The sequence below is a fragment of the Tympanuchus pallidicinctus genome, unplaced genomic scaffold (genome assembly GCF_026119805.1).
Source record: "Tympanuchus pallidicinctus isolate F22 unplaced genomic scaffold, pur_lepc_1.0 scaffold5, whole genome shotgun sequence".
In the NCBI taxonomy this organism is placed as follows: domain Eukaryota; kingdom Metazoa; phylum Chordata; class Aves; order Galliformes; family Phasianidae; genus Tympanuchus; species Tympanuchus pallidicinctus.
In genome coordinates this window covers 27,729,108-27,745,406 of record NW_026294769.1, presented here as the reverse complement: position 1 = coordinate 27,745,406, position 16,299 = coordinate 27,729,108, and the positions used below count along the sequence as shown (strand labels likewise).

At 37.9% G+C, this 16,299-nt stretch overlaps 2 protein-coding genes across 3 annotated transcripts in view; one reads left to right on the top strand and one right to left on the bottom strand.

The window, feature by feature from the left end:
• ARHGAP28 (Rho GTPase activating protein 28) overlaps positions 1-14,761 on the top strand; it is a 75,347-nt gene extending 60,586 nt beyond the window's left edge. Inside the window, exons 10-15 of one of the 2 annotated variants that reach the window (XM_052703458.1) lie at positions 1,273-1,355; positions 3,388-3,585; positions 4,357-4,500; positions 7,027-7,181; positions 7,900-7,964; positions 10,535-14,761. In XM_052703458.1, coding sequence (XP_052559418.1) covers positions 1,273-1,355; positions 3,388-3,585; positions 4,357-4,500; positions 7,027-7,181; positions 7,900-7,964; positions 10,535-10,626 — 737 coding nt within the window. In that variant the 3' untranslated portion in view covers positions 10,627-14,761. The remainder of the gene's footprint in view (positions 1-1,272; positions 1,356-3,387; positions 3,586-4,356; positions 4,501-7,026; positions 7,182-7,899; positions 7,965-10,534) is intronic. The other variant, XM_052703457.1, reaches the window with a different exon arrangement.
• Positions 14,762-15,511: 750 nt separating this feature from the next.
• LAMA1 (laminin subunit alpha 1) overlaps positions 15,512-16,299 on the bottom strand; it is a 100,447-nt gene continuing 99,659 nt past the window's right edge. The window contains 1 exon segment of the mRNA XM_052703485.1: positions 15,512-16,106. Within this exon segment, the coding sequence (XP_052559445.1) occupies positions 15,946-16,106 (161 nt within the window). The 3' untranslated portion in view covers positions 15,512-15,945.

Genomic DNA, 16,299 nt, shown 5'->3' with positions numbered 1-16,299 from the left:
TTAAAGAGAAAAAAATATGCAGATAATGATACCTATAGTACTGTGTGAGTGACACAACTGTTTAACATGAGATTGAAACCTGTGAGCAAACAATGATTGAGCAATGTCTTTTATATGCAATCTAATAGACACAAAATACAGATTTCACGAATGAAATTTTCTGCAAGGTAAGATCAAGTCACTTCCTTTTGTTTAAGATACTATTAACTCCATTTTACTTTTCTTGAAGTTTATGCTGAGGTCAGAATATTCATACAAGATGAATATGATCACAAATGACCTCAGGCAACCTCATTTTGTTTCCAGCATACACACCCTGAAAATACACTCTGTGACATTTACAGTACATTTTGCTCATTTCTCTTCCAGGAAGAATGCAATAGTACCTTGCAATACCTATTCATTATACTGTAAATTCACTTGAGCAAGGACAGTATGAGAGTATCAGTCAGGATAGTGAATATATTAGGCAAATTAGTGAAGCAAATTCTGAACTTTTATATAAGATTGCAGCCAAATTTTCTTTGTCTCCATTGAGGTAGTTTTAAAGGTCACAGAGAGGCGATGATCCCTTGCTGCAACCTTAACATACCTGAGGAGGCTTCTTATGAGTCCCAGAGCGCATGTAGTAAAGAGCATTTTCTCTCTATTTTGCTATTAGAAAATGCGGAGAAACAGGAAGTATCTGAACAAAATAGTTACTGTATTCCCTCTGACAATATCAACATGACACTTTTTCCCACAGCCTCATTCATCCGCCTAGAATGGAAGTAAAGGATACATTTAGTATGCATCGCCTCCATCCCAGATCTAGTGGACACTGCACTGGATGAATATATACCAACTGTTGAAAATATGATAGGATTTTGTAACAAGCATTCACTTAAAAATATTAGTATGAAAAAATTCTGAAAATAAATATCCATTTCCACTTGAAAGAGCAGAAGAGCTTCATCCATGTACAACACATTTTGACTAGGACGTCAGAGAGAAACTGACTAACACTGAAAAATATTGGCTATTTTTTATTTAGAAAGAGTTTTATATAGTCTTTGTCTCCCTCTCTGTCAAAGATCCAGGATGGTGAAGAGGAAAAAAAAACACTGTGCTGGTTTTACATTTTAGAAAGAAATCAGTTCTAATTACTAGCTAAACATGCTAGTCTGAACTGGCCAGCGGCTGCTGTGTATCTAGAAAGTCTGGGCAACTAGGTTTTTAGAACAAAGTGATTGTAAATGAGATTTCAAAATTATTAATTATTCATGTTCTTAGAAATCCCCAAGATCAAGTTACAGCTTCAAGCTTTGCATCTGTTGATCATGCTTCTGCCTGAAGCCAACAGGGACACAGCTAAGGTGAGTCTGTTGTTTGCTATCACCTGCCATCTGTGGTGTCTATGACTTTTAAATGAGAGACACTTTTTTTTCTTAACAGACAGTGTTCAGATGCTGCACTGTGAAAGCTCTCATGTGTGTTTCTTATAATTTCCTTGAAGAGCCATTCCTATTCCCTGGCTGGAATTTCCTTTACAAGACATTAGAAACAGTTACTGAAAGGGTCTAATTCCTTGTGTTAGCTCCCAGATACCATTTATTCTGAAGCTTTCAAAAGAAGATACTTGGATAGTTAGGATGAAGAAAATTCAGTTTCTGAGGTTTTTGTATAACTGAAATTCTCTGGGCTGAAACCAAAAGAGAAGCAGCCCCCCCAGGAACTCATCTGGGGCACCCCAAGGGCTGAAAGACTTCCAGTTCACTGAACTAGACTGTAGCAGTTAGTCCAAAGTAAAACTCCCTGAAATGTATATCTACAGTATGGATATCAGGGACTCAGCCTCAGCTGTTTTGCTTCACAGTATCCACATCCATTTACCATTCACACTTACAGTCACAGAGGCTACAAGCATTTTGGGTTCTTTGCAGCTCACAGATCTACTTGGAGCTGTGTCCTGACCCTAAGAGGTTCTGGTTGGATCTTTGGATTTGTTTCTACTTAAAAAATCTGGGTGGATTTGCTGCCTGGGAACCATGGGTGTTCCCTCAGGTCTTCTGCTCATCAAGATTCTGGAGGTCCCCAGTTCCAGAAGATCTCTCATTGGCCAGTTTGGATATAGATTTATGAAACTAGATACCTTCTTTGTCAGTAGTAATGAATGCATATAGGACATGAATAATAATTCAATTTAAAGTGCTTGAAGGTCTTTTAAGTCCACTGTGAACAATGAGGATTATTTCTTATACCAAAGTATGGAGAAGTATATATAAAACATGCTAGGAGATTAGCTTTAATTATTACTAGACTTATAAGCAAAAATAGAAATGATTATAGAAATGAAGTAGTGTCTCTTCTTGCAAACTATGATAATCGTAGTTATATATTTTCTTACAAAACAAATGATAATTTAGACATTTCTCCAGCATATTTTCTGTTTTGTAGTTATTTAGTATGTAAAAATGTTTCAATTGAAACATTGGGGTACAAAGATAATGGTTTTAATGGTTTTTCAAAAGGATTCGTTGGCAGACCCCAATTCTAACCACAAATGCAATCCATCCTATTTAGTCAGTCATGTAAAATTCTGAATAAATTGCCCAAAAGTGAAACATTTCCTTTTATTCTTTACCCAGAGAGTGGTGAGGTACTGGAACAGGCTGCCCAGAGAGGTTGTGAATGCCCCGTCCTTGGAGGTTTCAAGGCCAGGTTGGATGGGGCCCTGGGCAGCCTGGTTTAGCATTAGACGTGGAGGTTGGTGGCCCTGCATGTGGCAGGGGGGTTGGAGATTCATGATCCTTGAGGTCCCTTCCAACCCTGGCCATTCTGTGATTCTGTGATTCTGTCGTGCATGGGTAAAAGTGGCTAAAAGTGGCATTAAAGAACAACCACAAAGCATTTCTTTCTTTCATTATCCCAGAACAAAAGTCTGAGGATTTCTGGCAGAAATACCTCGGATTGTATCACATATAGCACTGATGTATGTATGAGGAGAGGCCCATCACCCTGATGATTGAATTCTAAGAGCCTTGACCAGATACATCAAAAATGACACCTTGAAATCTGTGAAGGAATTAGATATTTCCTTTCAATAATGCTATATCTTTCCTGTATAACAGAGTTCCGAGTCTTGCTGCAGACACACTACTTGACTTTCATTGGTTTTGATATGTGCCTAAGTGGCACAGAATTTATTATAGTGTATTTTAATGAACTGTATGTCTGTGGTTGATGGGTGGCTGTGCCAGCAAATATCACAGTAATTCAAATTGTAATGCAAAATCTCCTGAATTTCACCTCCAAGTGCAAGCCTGGCAGCTTTGTCATGTGTTTGAAAATACTGCAATTAGGTAAAATATTTTGTGAGACTGAGCATAATAACTGCTATTTTTCCAGGCTTTCCTTCAGTTCCTGAAGAAGGTGGTTGCTAATGAAGGAAAAAATAAAATGAATTTGTGGAATGTTTCTATGATTGTTGCACCAAACCTCTTCATCTACAAAGGGAAACGTGCAAACCAACAAGAAATGCAAGCAGCTGCCACCACTGCACACATTGTGCGGCTTTTAATTCGGTACCAGGATATCCTGTGGACAGTAAGTAATACTGTAATGCTGGTTCCCTCTTTATGGCTCCAGTATGGGAAAGGATTTTGCTACACGTCTAAATGTGTAGAAATCAGAGTGAACTGGCCTTCCTAGAAGAAATTTATCTGTTCTTTAGGAACTAGCTGAAGTCTCACATACTTGGAATGAAATAAAGTGGCAGATGCCTCTGGAAGATTCACCTTGCCTAAGGCATGCTCTTTATCATAAACTACCCTCAAGAGGTACTTATCCAACACTAATATTTATATTTATAAATACATATATTTTTTGTTGGACTTGATGATCTTTAAGCTCTTTTCCAACCTGAGCAATTCTATGATTCTATAGGAAAATGTGTAAGAGTAGGATCTCATCTAGATGCCTAGGTGAGACTTGAAAGAAATGAGACTAAGAAGACTTCTTAGAAGTCTAGTCCATAATAACATGGGCCAAAAGTACATGCTACTTGCTGTCTTCCAAAAGTTGGCACAGTACTGACACACTCAACTCTTTTCTGCATGCCAGAATCTTTGAGGATTATAAAAACAGCCAATTAATAAAGTTCCTCCAACGGCATATATAGCTAAAAAATTGATATGATATGAAAGATAACTAGTTTCACTGAAGGTGGATTGTTAGAGCGAGCTGCTAATTCTACATATTTTTCTGGGAACAGAGCTTCTGATGAATTCCAATTGGCAAACTTTTAAAAACCAAACACAGTTTTAGGAGGGGGAAAAAATCTACTGCCTATTCTCAGCTTTGGTTTTCTCTCTTTAGGTTCCATCCTTTCTGATTTCTCAGGTGAGGAAAATGAATGAGGCAGCCATAAACAACAGCAAGAGGCAGCTGATGTTTGACAAAGGAGTGAGAAAACTTCTAAGGAGAAAGACCATGGAGAGAGAAAGACCTGAAAGACCAGAGGTATGATAGAAGTAACAACATCTTCAAATGGCAGCCTTAATTAATGTTCCTCCTCTCCTATCTCATAAAAGCATCTGGGAAGTGGGGAGGAAATTCCTATAGACGTGTATAAAGCTATTGCTTCTTTAAATATTTCCTCAAATTTTATTTCTATTTTAAGTGCCCTCACCCACAGTTAGTTAGACCAGTGTCAGACCTTCATTCTGGTTTTCTCCTTAACTCTGCTCAGTCTGCCATACAAGCCATCTTCTAACCCTTTTTAAGTGGTTGACCTAAGTTTGCTTATTGCATCTCGTTTACCATAGAGGCTTCTTCCTTACAGTAGTGACTGTCAACATAATTTACTTGTGCAGTCCCTCATACAGCAAGGAACTTGCTCTTAAGTAATTATGGTTCATGTAGATAAATTCTTCAACTGTATTTAAATCAAATACATTTTAGCAGGGAAAAGCAGTATGAGTGAATGTGTTTAGAACAGTGGCTTTAATATAAATCTTTAAAACAGAAAATCCCTTGACTCTGCAGTCAGACAGCAGCTTGTGTATTTTCCTATAGAAAATAAGCTTATTTGGGAGCTGTCTTGAGAGACATGCTTCTTAGTCTAATATTTTGATAAGACAAAGCATGGGAGACTGACAGAAAAAGTGATGCCTGCAGAAAGGTTTATAGGAGCCCAAACTATAGACTGTTACACACACATGTTGTTTTTATACCTGTTTTATAAGAAGATGCTCATACATGGACTGTACTTTATGGCAATAATCTGCAGGTATTCTAAAAGTACATGGATCTGCAGCTGGGTAGAAGGATGGTCCATATTAGGAGTAGATACACTTATCCATGCCCCAGTCCCGAACACTTAATAATTTTCTCCTTGCAAATTTTGGTTTCATAGTTCTGCACTAACTTCCTAAGCAGAAAGAGAATACTTTCCCTAACACAGGCACCAAAACTGGTTCTAAATTCTAAGCATCTGACAAAGTAGTTGGCCTCAGGTCTTTGTTGGTGCTCACCACAGTCAGTGGTGAGAGAGGGACACAGTGGAGGATTTTCAGATCTCTAAATCCAGCTCAGGCTTAGGAAAGTCTGATATAAAGATCTTCTGGACGTCTTAAAGCCACCAGCTTTTCTCCATTGACTGCATATGGAGTTTAATTTGATGAATGCTACTTGAATAGACAGGACCTGAGACGAACATACAGGTTAGGTGTAACATATAAATCAGGCAACACAGCAACTTGTGCACACAGAAAACCTTTATGTCTTTTCATGGTCATTTGAAAGAATGGAGGTTGGTGAATTAGAAGAGTAATCAAGGGACTAGTAGAGGTGCCTATAGATATTGAAGAATAGGGTGGAAGAAAGAAAGAAGGAAAAACAGAGTAGGAAGTAATGATTATAAGAAACGGCAAGAAATAATGAAACCTAACACAGAAAAAAAATAAACTGCAGAAGAAAATGTCTGAGTAAAATGGAAAAAGATATGTTATGAGTGGTGTATCCATGCTAAATCAACTTTTTGAAGAACTCATTTGCCAGCATCGACTGAAATTTACTTTGGGAAGGAAATATGTTTATGACACAGATGCAGATGTAGGTATTTGTTTAAAACGTTGGTATAGGCTGCTCTGTGTCAAAAACTATCCTCAGTTTGGAGCAAGAACAGGGAGAGCTTCTAAGGAGCATCCATTACTGCAGCCCTGAACGTTCAGAAACATAAGTCCATTGATCACAGTAATTGACTTTGCATCTAATAAAAAGGAAACTAACCATGTCAGGTAGCTGAATTATGAAAGGTAAATTGGAGGAAAACTCTGTTTGCATAACTGAGTTGAATTTGGAGAGCACTTAATACAAACCCTGGGTCTCAGATGTCCTAAATTACAGAGACTGGAGAGACAATTGTGCTCTCTCAGCTTGGTATTAACTGGATTAGGACTGGAATGCAAACCTTGCTAATTGATTTATCTGCCATTAATCATAGAAGAGTGCATAAACTTCATAGATGATTGTTTGAACCCTACACAAGGTCAAATTGCAAATTAACAGAAACCATATGCTACTTCAATATTTTACTGTACATAAACTTTGATCTAGCTGAAGTTCTAGAATGGGGAAAAACTGTGGTTTTTTCATGCCTAAGAGAATTCCATCTTCAAATGGAAGTGCAGGCAGTCCTAAATACATTTTTAGGTATTTTTAATTAAGCTGTTAGCCCACTGCCAGTGTTAACAGAACAACTTTAAAAAATCTCAGATAACAACTTGACTCAAAATATTATTGAAAATAACTACAATTAATGGGATTAAGTGATGCTTACTAAGTCATTTTTGTCTTTCTATTCTAGCTTACTATACTGTACCTATAAATGTACAATTGTATGTTTGTAAATGTATTTTTTTAAATAATTGAGTGAATCCCTGCCAGTGATTTTTGTAAGCAGTATCTAAAGAGTTGCAAAACTGCTTCTGAATGGAGTTACAATAATATGTGCCTCAGACTTACTCTACTGAATGTTGACTTTAGGGAGCTGTCACTTTTCCCCCATACCTGCAGTCTGACATACCGGAGGGGGTGATAAGAGTTTATGCACCACTGCATTCAAAAGTCTCTATGGCAATTCAACTCAACAGCCAAACAAAAGCCAAAGACATCCTGGCTCGATTCCACTGTGAAAACAGGTGGGTAAAACGGAACATTTTGTTTTTCCTGAATAATAATGCCAGAACCATTAACAAATAGATCGTCCTCTTCTCAGAGATTTATTGTGTTACAAGAATTCTTTTTAGAATCCAAAATTGCTAATTTATGGTTACATCAGTCAAAGAAATTTTAACCGTTGATTTTCTTCTTTATATTCTACTTAATAATTGGCTCTCACACAGAATTAGCCTGTCCTCTGTTATGATGCCACTACCAGAAACATACGTTTTATAGGCATACCACTTAAAGAATACAAAATTTTCTTATATCTGCCCATAAAACATTCATGGTGTTATTTATGTAGAGTGATAATTATTATCTGCTATGGGAAATGGCAAATTGCATTTGAAAGTCTTTCTTGCAGAGTCTTTTGACATTATTGCATTAATTCTGTTCTTTAAATAAACAATAGTGTAATAAAAAGCTTAGTTAACTCTGCATGGTAAAATACCTCTACAGCACATATATTCTGCTTGTTTGATTGAAGTCCTTGCTTTTGATAAGTAAGTTTGTGAGAAGAGGGAAAAAATATCAATTTCTGCTTAATATAAGTGGCAATTGATAGGCAGTAGCTATAGCACACACACGCGCACACACACACACACAAAAAACAAAACAAAACAAAACAAAACAAAAAAAGAAAAACAAAACAAAACAAAACAAAACAAAAAAAAAACAACTTTTTTTCTCTCCTAGCTGTGGATTGTCACAGAATGTGAGAAGCCAGATCCAAAGTTTACATGAAGTTGGAGGAAATATAGGTAGGTCTATTTGAAAATTTGACTCAGAATATCCTTAGGCTTTTAAAACACTCCAGATCAGTTCTGTTTTCACACAGCTGGTTTTCTCCTGCCCATCTGCAGGAAAGCTGATCCAAAGTTTCATAAAATTGATGTAACAATGCCTGCTGGCTGGAGAGGCACCCCACGGATTGGGGTGACATGGTGGCAAGATCCCAGCAGGACCCCCCTTGGCTGCTGCAGCCCTGCCAATCTCATCTGACCTTTCATTTACCTCTCTCGCACTCATAACTGAGTATTTTCCACAGTTAAGAGCTTCTTGGTCTTTCTCTTAAAAATACATTTTCCCCCTCTCACTGGTCTTTTCCTTTTTTTCTCATTGCATTTAAGTGTTAACTTCTTACAGATAAAAATACAGAATTGAGAATTCAACTTCTGCCTATATGGGTCTAATATATTTGTATTCATACATGTATGTTATTTATATTGTAAATTCCTCACAGTAGTGAGCTGTTCTTCTTCGGTGTTGCATGCAGTGACATTTCTATAATAACAACAGTGACTTGCCACATAGGCTCCTGGCCTAAAAAATGAAAAATAAATTTTAATTTTATATTGAATGGTCCTGACCCTCCCCTTCGTCTTTTCATACTGAAATTCTGGATTCTCTCAGTCTTTAATCAGCTGTTTGATGAAGCTCAGTTCTTCTAGGTTCCCAGAATCACAGAACCATGGAATTGCAGTGGTTGGAAGGACCTCTGGAAATCACTGAACCAACCCCATGCTAAAGCAGTCCCCTACAGCAAGCCGTACAGGAACATGGCCAGGCAGATCTTGAATACTTCCAGGGAGAGAGATTCCACAACCTCTCTGGGCAGTTGTTCCAGTGCTCTGTCATTCTCACAGTAGTTTTTCCTCATGTTCAAATGGAACTTCCTGTGTTCCAGTTTGTGCCCGTTTCCCTTTGGTCTGTCACTGAGCATCACAGTAAAAAAACCTGGCTCCATCCACTGAATATATCCCTTTAGGCAGTTATAAGCACTGATAAAATCCCTCCTCAGCTTACTCTTTTCTGGACAGAACAGTCCCAGGTGTCTCAGCCTTTTCTCAGAATGAGATGCTACAGCCCCCTAAATCTTCTCTGTGACCCTTTGCTAGCCTGAAATTATCTTGTCTTTCTTGAACTGAACAGCCCAGAACTGGACACAGTACTCTAGATGTGGCCTCAGCAGGGCAGAGCAAAGAGGGAGGATCACCACCCTTGACCTGCTGGCCACACTCTTAACACCCCAGGATACCATTGGTGTTCTTGGCCACAAAGGCACACTGCTGGCTCACGGCCAACCCGTCATTCACCAGCACACCCAGTTCCTTTTCTGCAGAGCTCCTTTCCTTTCCGTTTTAAGTCAGCCTCCAGTCTGAACTGATGCATGTAGTTACCCCTCTCCAGGTATAGAACACTGATTTTGCCCTTGTTGGACCTCATAAGGTTCCTATGTGCCCAATCTACAACCTGTCATTTCTAAATAATCTCTGTAAAATTATTACTCTCTGTAAAATTATTATTCAAAAGCAGTCAAGAACCAAAGTTTTTATTATTGAAGATATGCTCATCCAGCGCTTCACCTGGTTATTGATTTGTTTTGGCTCACTAAACAGGATGGCCAAGAGATGTTAATGCAGAAGAGGATCATAAGACCTTTTGAAGCAACCTCAAGTATTCCTAAGATGCTCTTGCAGAAAAAGAAATCTGAACATTTAATTTATATACTAGTTTAAAATGATTTTTATAATCCTAGATGTTCCAAGGTACCTTATAAAACTGATGATGCATTAATTCCTTTATGAAGTTTTACTTTATAAATCATTAGGACCCTAATGACATTTTAAGTAACTGGACAAAAATTTTGCTATAATCCTTTGTGTCACAGCAGCATAACCTCACCAGTTAAATGGCTGCATTACCCAGCATAAATCCAATATAATCCAACAAATCAACTCAAGTTTTTATTTCCTTATTATCCAATTAGCAAGCACCAAATGCTTCTTTCTATGTGATAAGCAAATTGTGGGAAACACAGCAAAGACAATTTGGGTTTTCCTATGATTTTCCACCTGCTGAAACCCTCAATCTTCCAGACTTAGAAACTTTGTTGTAGTCTGCATTTATCTTGCAAGTTCCTATGTGGATAAGAACACAAAGTTTGCAGAACAACATTTTGAGCATTTAAAAACAGAGCAGAAGCTAAATCAGAGTTTTAATTCCAGCCCAGTAGCATTAACAGTGTTGTTAATGGTTATAGAGAAACTGTAATAATTTGTTTAACATTTGACTAAATGCCACATCCAGAACTTGGTAATGCAAAGCATCCTGCCTGGAAGTGGAAGTGAATTATGAATCACATCAAGTAAAATCACTGGCACATTTACCTAGGCTGCTCTCTGTAGCCAGGCAAGACACTAGCTGGGTACTCTAAATGCACTTTTTGCACAGTGGAATTGCACTCAAGGATATTTTAACATAGCTCTATCCTATTCACCAAGTGCACTCAAAACATGATATGATTTGTGGCTTTCAATTTTTCTGTCAGGTCAGCATTGTTTGGATCCAGATGCATACATTTTAGATGTTTACCATGCGAATCCTCAGGCAGAATGGGTGATAAAACCAAAAGCAAGCTGAAGCACAAGGCTGCAGCATACTGGACAAAGGCCAAATGGACAGCTGTGATGCCTGTCATTTGAAGAAGCTCTCGCCTCTTGTCAGTGATGAAAACAAAACGGTAGCTACCTACAGGATATCATTCCTTTCTATCGTACTGTCCTACAGATGTTCATCATGTACTACTTTTCATATTAAGAATGATCACTCCAGTTTCTGGACCATTCGAATGCTGCACATCAGTTATGCTTTCCTATGGATTGTGCTTGTGCTAGAGTTGGCCCAGGAGTTGAGGAGGACAGACCAAGGTACGGAGGCACAGAAAATAACCCATCGCATATGGAGTTCTTTGTTTCCTGACCTGGCATTGGAATATGGATTCTGCGGGAGGAAATAGTCCAGTGGCATCCATGGATGCATGAAACACTACCAACCACAATGTACACAGAGGCATCACAAAGACATTCAAGGAGAAGTATCTGTCAAACGCAAAACAGAGGATCTCAATCTGCAGCAGTGCCAAGAAGGAGCCACGTGACAATATCAAACATTTCTGCTGAAAGTGAATCTGTGCGTTACTGCAGTATTTATATCTCTCAGTCACTCCTCATCAGTACCTGGTGCTGGGGGAGGGAGGGAAGCAAGGGAAAGAACTACCGTGTAGACAGCTGTATACCGCTTTGTGTATGTACCACTGTATATATTACTATCAGTCTTCTGGAACCATATGTCTGCATCGTGTTACTGTGTGCATTTGTAGCACCACAGACCATTTTCTCCGTCCTTCCCCTGTCTTACATGCAAGCTTCAGGAGATGAATGGTAGGTGAGAAGACATATTTTCTGGCTCCATCTTTTACCTTATATACTCAGATTTAAGTCTGTGTAATGCCACACTATGAGTTATGTGTTAATGGTGCCACTTAGGACATCATCTTTTTCATTAAATGTTATAGTTTCTTAATTTGTAACCTAATTATTTTTCTTATATTTTAGCTTCAATATGTAAGCAATTTTTATACTATTCAGCTGCATTGAGAAAAAAGATCTTCATCCAGATCTTGCATGACACAGCACAGAGAAAAAGCTTCCAATGAGCGCAGGAGTTTAATAGTTTTACTTTAATTTTTCACAACGGGGGCCTTTAGGCCACAGCCAAACCAGGCCCATTTGTTTTAGGGTTTCTACAAATACATAATAAACTGCAGCTACTTTTGCTGGTTGCGTGCAGTTCATGAAAACTCGTAGAGTGACAAGAGAACAGTGGGTTCTAACTGCACTGACAGTATAGAGTAGCCTAGGCATAAGGATGCCTAGTTGGCAGCCAGTCACTAGGGTGAGCACCGTTCTCCACTCAACCATCTGGTTCTGGGCTATACTTCATGTAAATAAAGTAAGTTTGTTGAATAGGAAACACACAGGTCTCTGTAAAACAGCAAATAATTTTTCATCTCTGTCTTACCGAAAGAATGGGAACACCTTCAAATGCACTTCAGCGTTACCATCATCACAAAGATGTGTTGCACAGTGAATTTACCCACTGTGCTCAGCTAGTAATGTTCACAATCTGGACATACAGGTGAGGCTGAAGCTGATGCTTTAGGTACCAACTAGCAATGTAAAAGCCTTCTGAACCAAGTCTTCTAGGTGAACATAGAGTACTGTGTCATAGAGAAACCCTGTAGGTTGTGACGAGCTGCTGACAATGCATGACGACGATGATTTTCACATTTGAGAAAATATTTCTGGTTCAAAGCACATTGGGATCTGCAGTGATTAATTTTCTTAGTGTTCAGTTAAAGAAATCAACATCTAATCTGCACTCTTACCAGCAACATCTACAAAGGGCAAATCCTGCCTTTCTGTTTTTCCTTCTTTAGATAAAATATGAAATTTAGAAGTGTTGTTCATTTTTTTGTCTACTTTAAAATATGTATAATTTTTAACTTCCCGTCGTTTTCTTTTTCATAACACTAATGGGTGCATAGTTGCAGCCAGATTAAGTCTAGGACAGTTTTGTTATAAAATGCACTACTTATTTTGACAACTATTTATTTTAAGTATAAGAGAGAGAGTAGAACTGTGGTTTGCTCATAGGCCTAGAAATTAATGTTTTGTCATGTGCTTTTTTCCTGATTCCAGTTAGTTCCCTTTGCGATGATGGACAATCCTTTCTGCTGTGCTGCCCTCCTTTTTTTAGCTTTACTACAGAATGAGTACTTTTCCTTATAAAGGTAACATGAGAATTAGTTGGAGTCAAATTCTGCTCTCAGACACAGCCAAACAACTTCACTAGCAGAGCAAGAATTATAAATACCCATATAGGAACGACAAACACAGCAAACAGATTTTATATGAAAGTACTTGGAAAACAAAGAGCATAACATAAATGCTAAGCATCATTGTATTTATAACCAACAAAAAAAGCTTTAATGACCATATGGAAAGTCTGAACATTAGGTAAAGAATTTGTAATGGCAAACAAGGCAACTCTTTCTATAGTACCATCTTCAGACAAACACATTGACTTTCAGCATCTTCCCACTCAACCCATGTTCTTAGTTCTGTACACAGGAAGAAAAAGGAGATTACCTGTGCATTCTAGACCCTGAAATGAGGTCTTCATCAAAATGTATCTTAAATATCATTGTTCTCTGCACTGAATACAAGGGGTTATTAGAGAACTTTCACCTTTTACCACTTTGCAACTTAGGAAAGACAAATCTGAGTGAATGAAATGAAATACATTCCGTGAACCCTTGTTTTACACTAAGATTACCTGTAACTTCCTAAGATATGCATATTAGCAGATAACCTCGACTCTCCAAGCAGTACCCCAAGTACTACAGCATGGCCAAACACCTGCAGTCCCTGAAACAGAATGGCACAATTCTTGTTTGATACGAATGAACCTAATGATCCATGTGTACTGTGGTTAATATTGTTAAACATTAAGTTGTGTCATGTTGGTGTGGTACGCTAACTTGAATTAATATGCAGCAAAGCAAACAATCTCACCAGTATTTTTAAATGTGAAGTTTCAACTTTTGGCCTTAGATTTCAAGATGTTGACAGGGAAGCCTGAAATTTTGCTCCTCCTAGCAGTAGTTAAATTAAAAACAAAGATGTGATAATATTGTCACCTAAAAAAAGCAACATATGTGAAAGCTATTAATCAGAATGTGGCAGCAAGGAGGAAGAAACTTATTCAACAAATTCCAAAGATGCCTCAAACATTTATATACTCCACTTTATGTATTCCATGGTTCTAGAAAGACAGCATTTCATCTGTCTACACAAGAGTACTGCAAGAAATACATATTGAAAGCAAACTGAAATGCTCTCACCTGTTCATGCAGCTAGGTTCACGTGTGCAAATATGTTTGCATCTGCATCTAATAAAAACTACCTCACTTTCCATTTTCCAGGAACAATATTTTGGCTTAATGGTTTAATATTCCAAAGCTTTCTAGTATTAATTATACCTTTGTATTAGTCTTTTACATAGATAAAATGTTTCTTGCTATAGGGGGCAAGAGTTGGAAATAACCTCTATTAAAAAGAATATTTGAAGGTATGGACAAAAATATCTAAACCATGCTGCCTCAATGAGTGCTTGTAATGTGAACCTTGTTAGATCACATATTGGGGTTAACAGGCAGCAAACACAAGCAGTGTTTCAGTTTTTATTTTTCAGTGGCTTTCCATTAATGTCTGTCTCCTCTGGAAAACAATACAATGCCACTAAGCAAAGCAAAATGTCTGCATGTACGTTTTCCTTATAGTCCTTTTTATAATGTTACATGTTTTGTTGTTGTAAGCCTACATATTAGTGTACTTGTACAGCAGAATGTGTCCATTGTATTTGTATTCATGTCAAAAATAAAAACAGTACCAACAAAAAAATCTCTTTGAAGTTAAAACACATGATTTTTTGACAGACGCAAGGAACAGAGATTGCAAAAATGGCAGGAAAATCTGTCCCGAGGGCAATGGTGTTGTTACAGTGCCTGAAAACTACACCCATAGCTGCTTAAGCAGCACACTTCTTTGTACCAGGGGCTCCTTCTCTTGTCTATGCAAAAGCAGGGAACAAGATGACACTGCTGGGAATTCTGCCTCACTGAAATCATTGATGACTCAGGTTTATTTGAGCCAGTATTTTTTTTAATTACTATGATATAAGTAGATCAAAATTCACTAGAGAAGGAATTGTAAAAATGCTTACTAAAAGCTTCAAGTTGTGAGCAAAAATCCTGCTGGTTCAAAAACAAAAATGGAGAGGGAAGTGACACATTAGGAATTATACTTATTACAGATCCATCCTCAAATACCAGACATGTTCCAGCACCACTCAGTGGTCCATTCAGTCGATGAAAAGATGTTGTTACTTGTGTCAGGCTAAGTGTGTATCCCCCAAAACTGGCTCAAGCACAACTTCTGGAAGCCTCATGTTTGAAATGGAGGCAGGCACAACAGGAAAATTCAGACCTGCTCTGATTTCCCTCTGCCTTGTAAGAAATACTGTTTTCCCAGAAGATGTGTTAGTTCTAATTGCCAAAATACACAATTGTTGCCAAACCAGACCCCATCAGTTTTTTCACCAGCACATTATTTCACATTCTCTGCGCTATAGAAATACCACTCAAATGAAAGCATAAACAGGAATATATTCCACCTCAACAATGCAGCTACTGATGGCAGGAGGACTGGAGCAGAAGGAAAAGGGATCAGAGCTACTACAGAAATTATAAATAAGAAAATTCTCTTTAATTGGACTCTGAATCTGATACCTTCAAAATTATGTCCTTTGTCTCCTGCTCCCTCTGCTGGACTCAATCCACTTGTACTTTTCACTTCACAACTTTATGACTTTTTCTTCTAAATAAAATATATGGACAGCTGAATTTATACGAAATAATGCAGTTTATTGCAGTTTTATCATGTGGCTCAACATTATGACCTGTTCATAAAATGACCAACACACAATAAAATGAAATACTGACAAGTAATCAAGAGAACACATATTGTAAACACCGATTAATAAAAATTCCCAAAAGAGAAATATCCAATTAATGTCACTAAATATTGTAGTAGAGGTATTTGTTATTTAGAAAAATTCTAGTTCAATACAGACATAAAGTTTCTGACTAAAAAAAAGATGACCTGAGTTGAAAAACAATCAGAAGATCAAAGAGATGCAGGCTCTCACAAAAAAAAAAAAAAAGGGGGGGGGGGGGGGGGGGAGAGGTTGGGGGGAATTCTTTCCATTATGAAATGAGAATGATAAACAACTGATAAACAAAAAAACCCTGTCTAACCCTGACAGGCCTTGTTCAGTTCATTTCTGAGCCCCGGGGCAGGAATGAGGAAAGACTCCACGCAGGTCAAAAGCTCTGCTGAAGTCAAACAAGTCAGCCTGTTGGCCCTTGGTTAGCATGAGGTTCCTCAGACAGCCATGGAATGAGGTCTTGCTTGTGAGACAGTTCTGTTTCACATCACCTGAAAAACAAACATGAACTATGTAGAATCTACTTCCAGAGAACAGAAACAACACAAAGATCCAGGTTATTATCTAATTGCTTCCCCTCTCAAATGAGATAGAAAAATAATAACAGCTGAGCTCCAAGTTCTAATCACATTTGAATGATCTAAGGTATCCTGCCATGGATGGGTACTGGTTCAAGCATGAGCC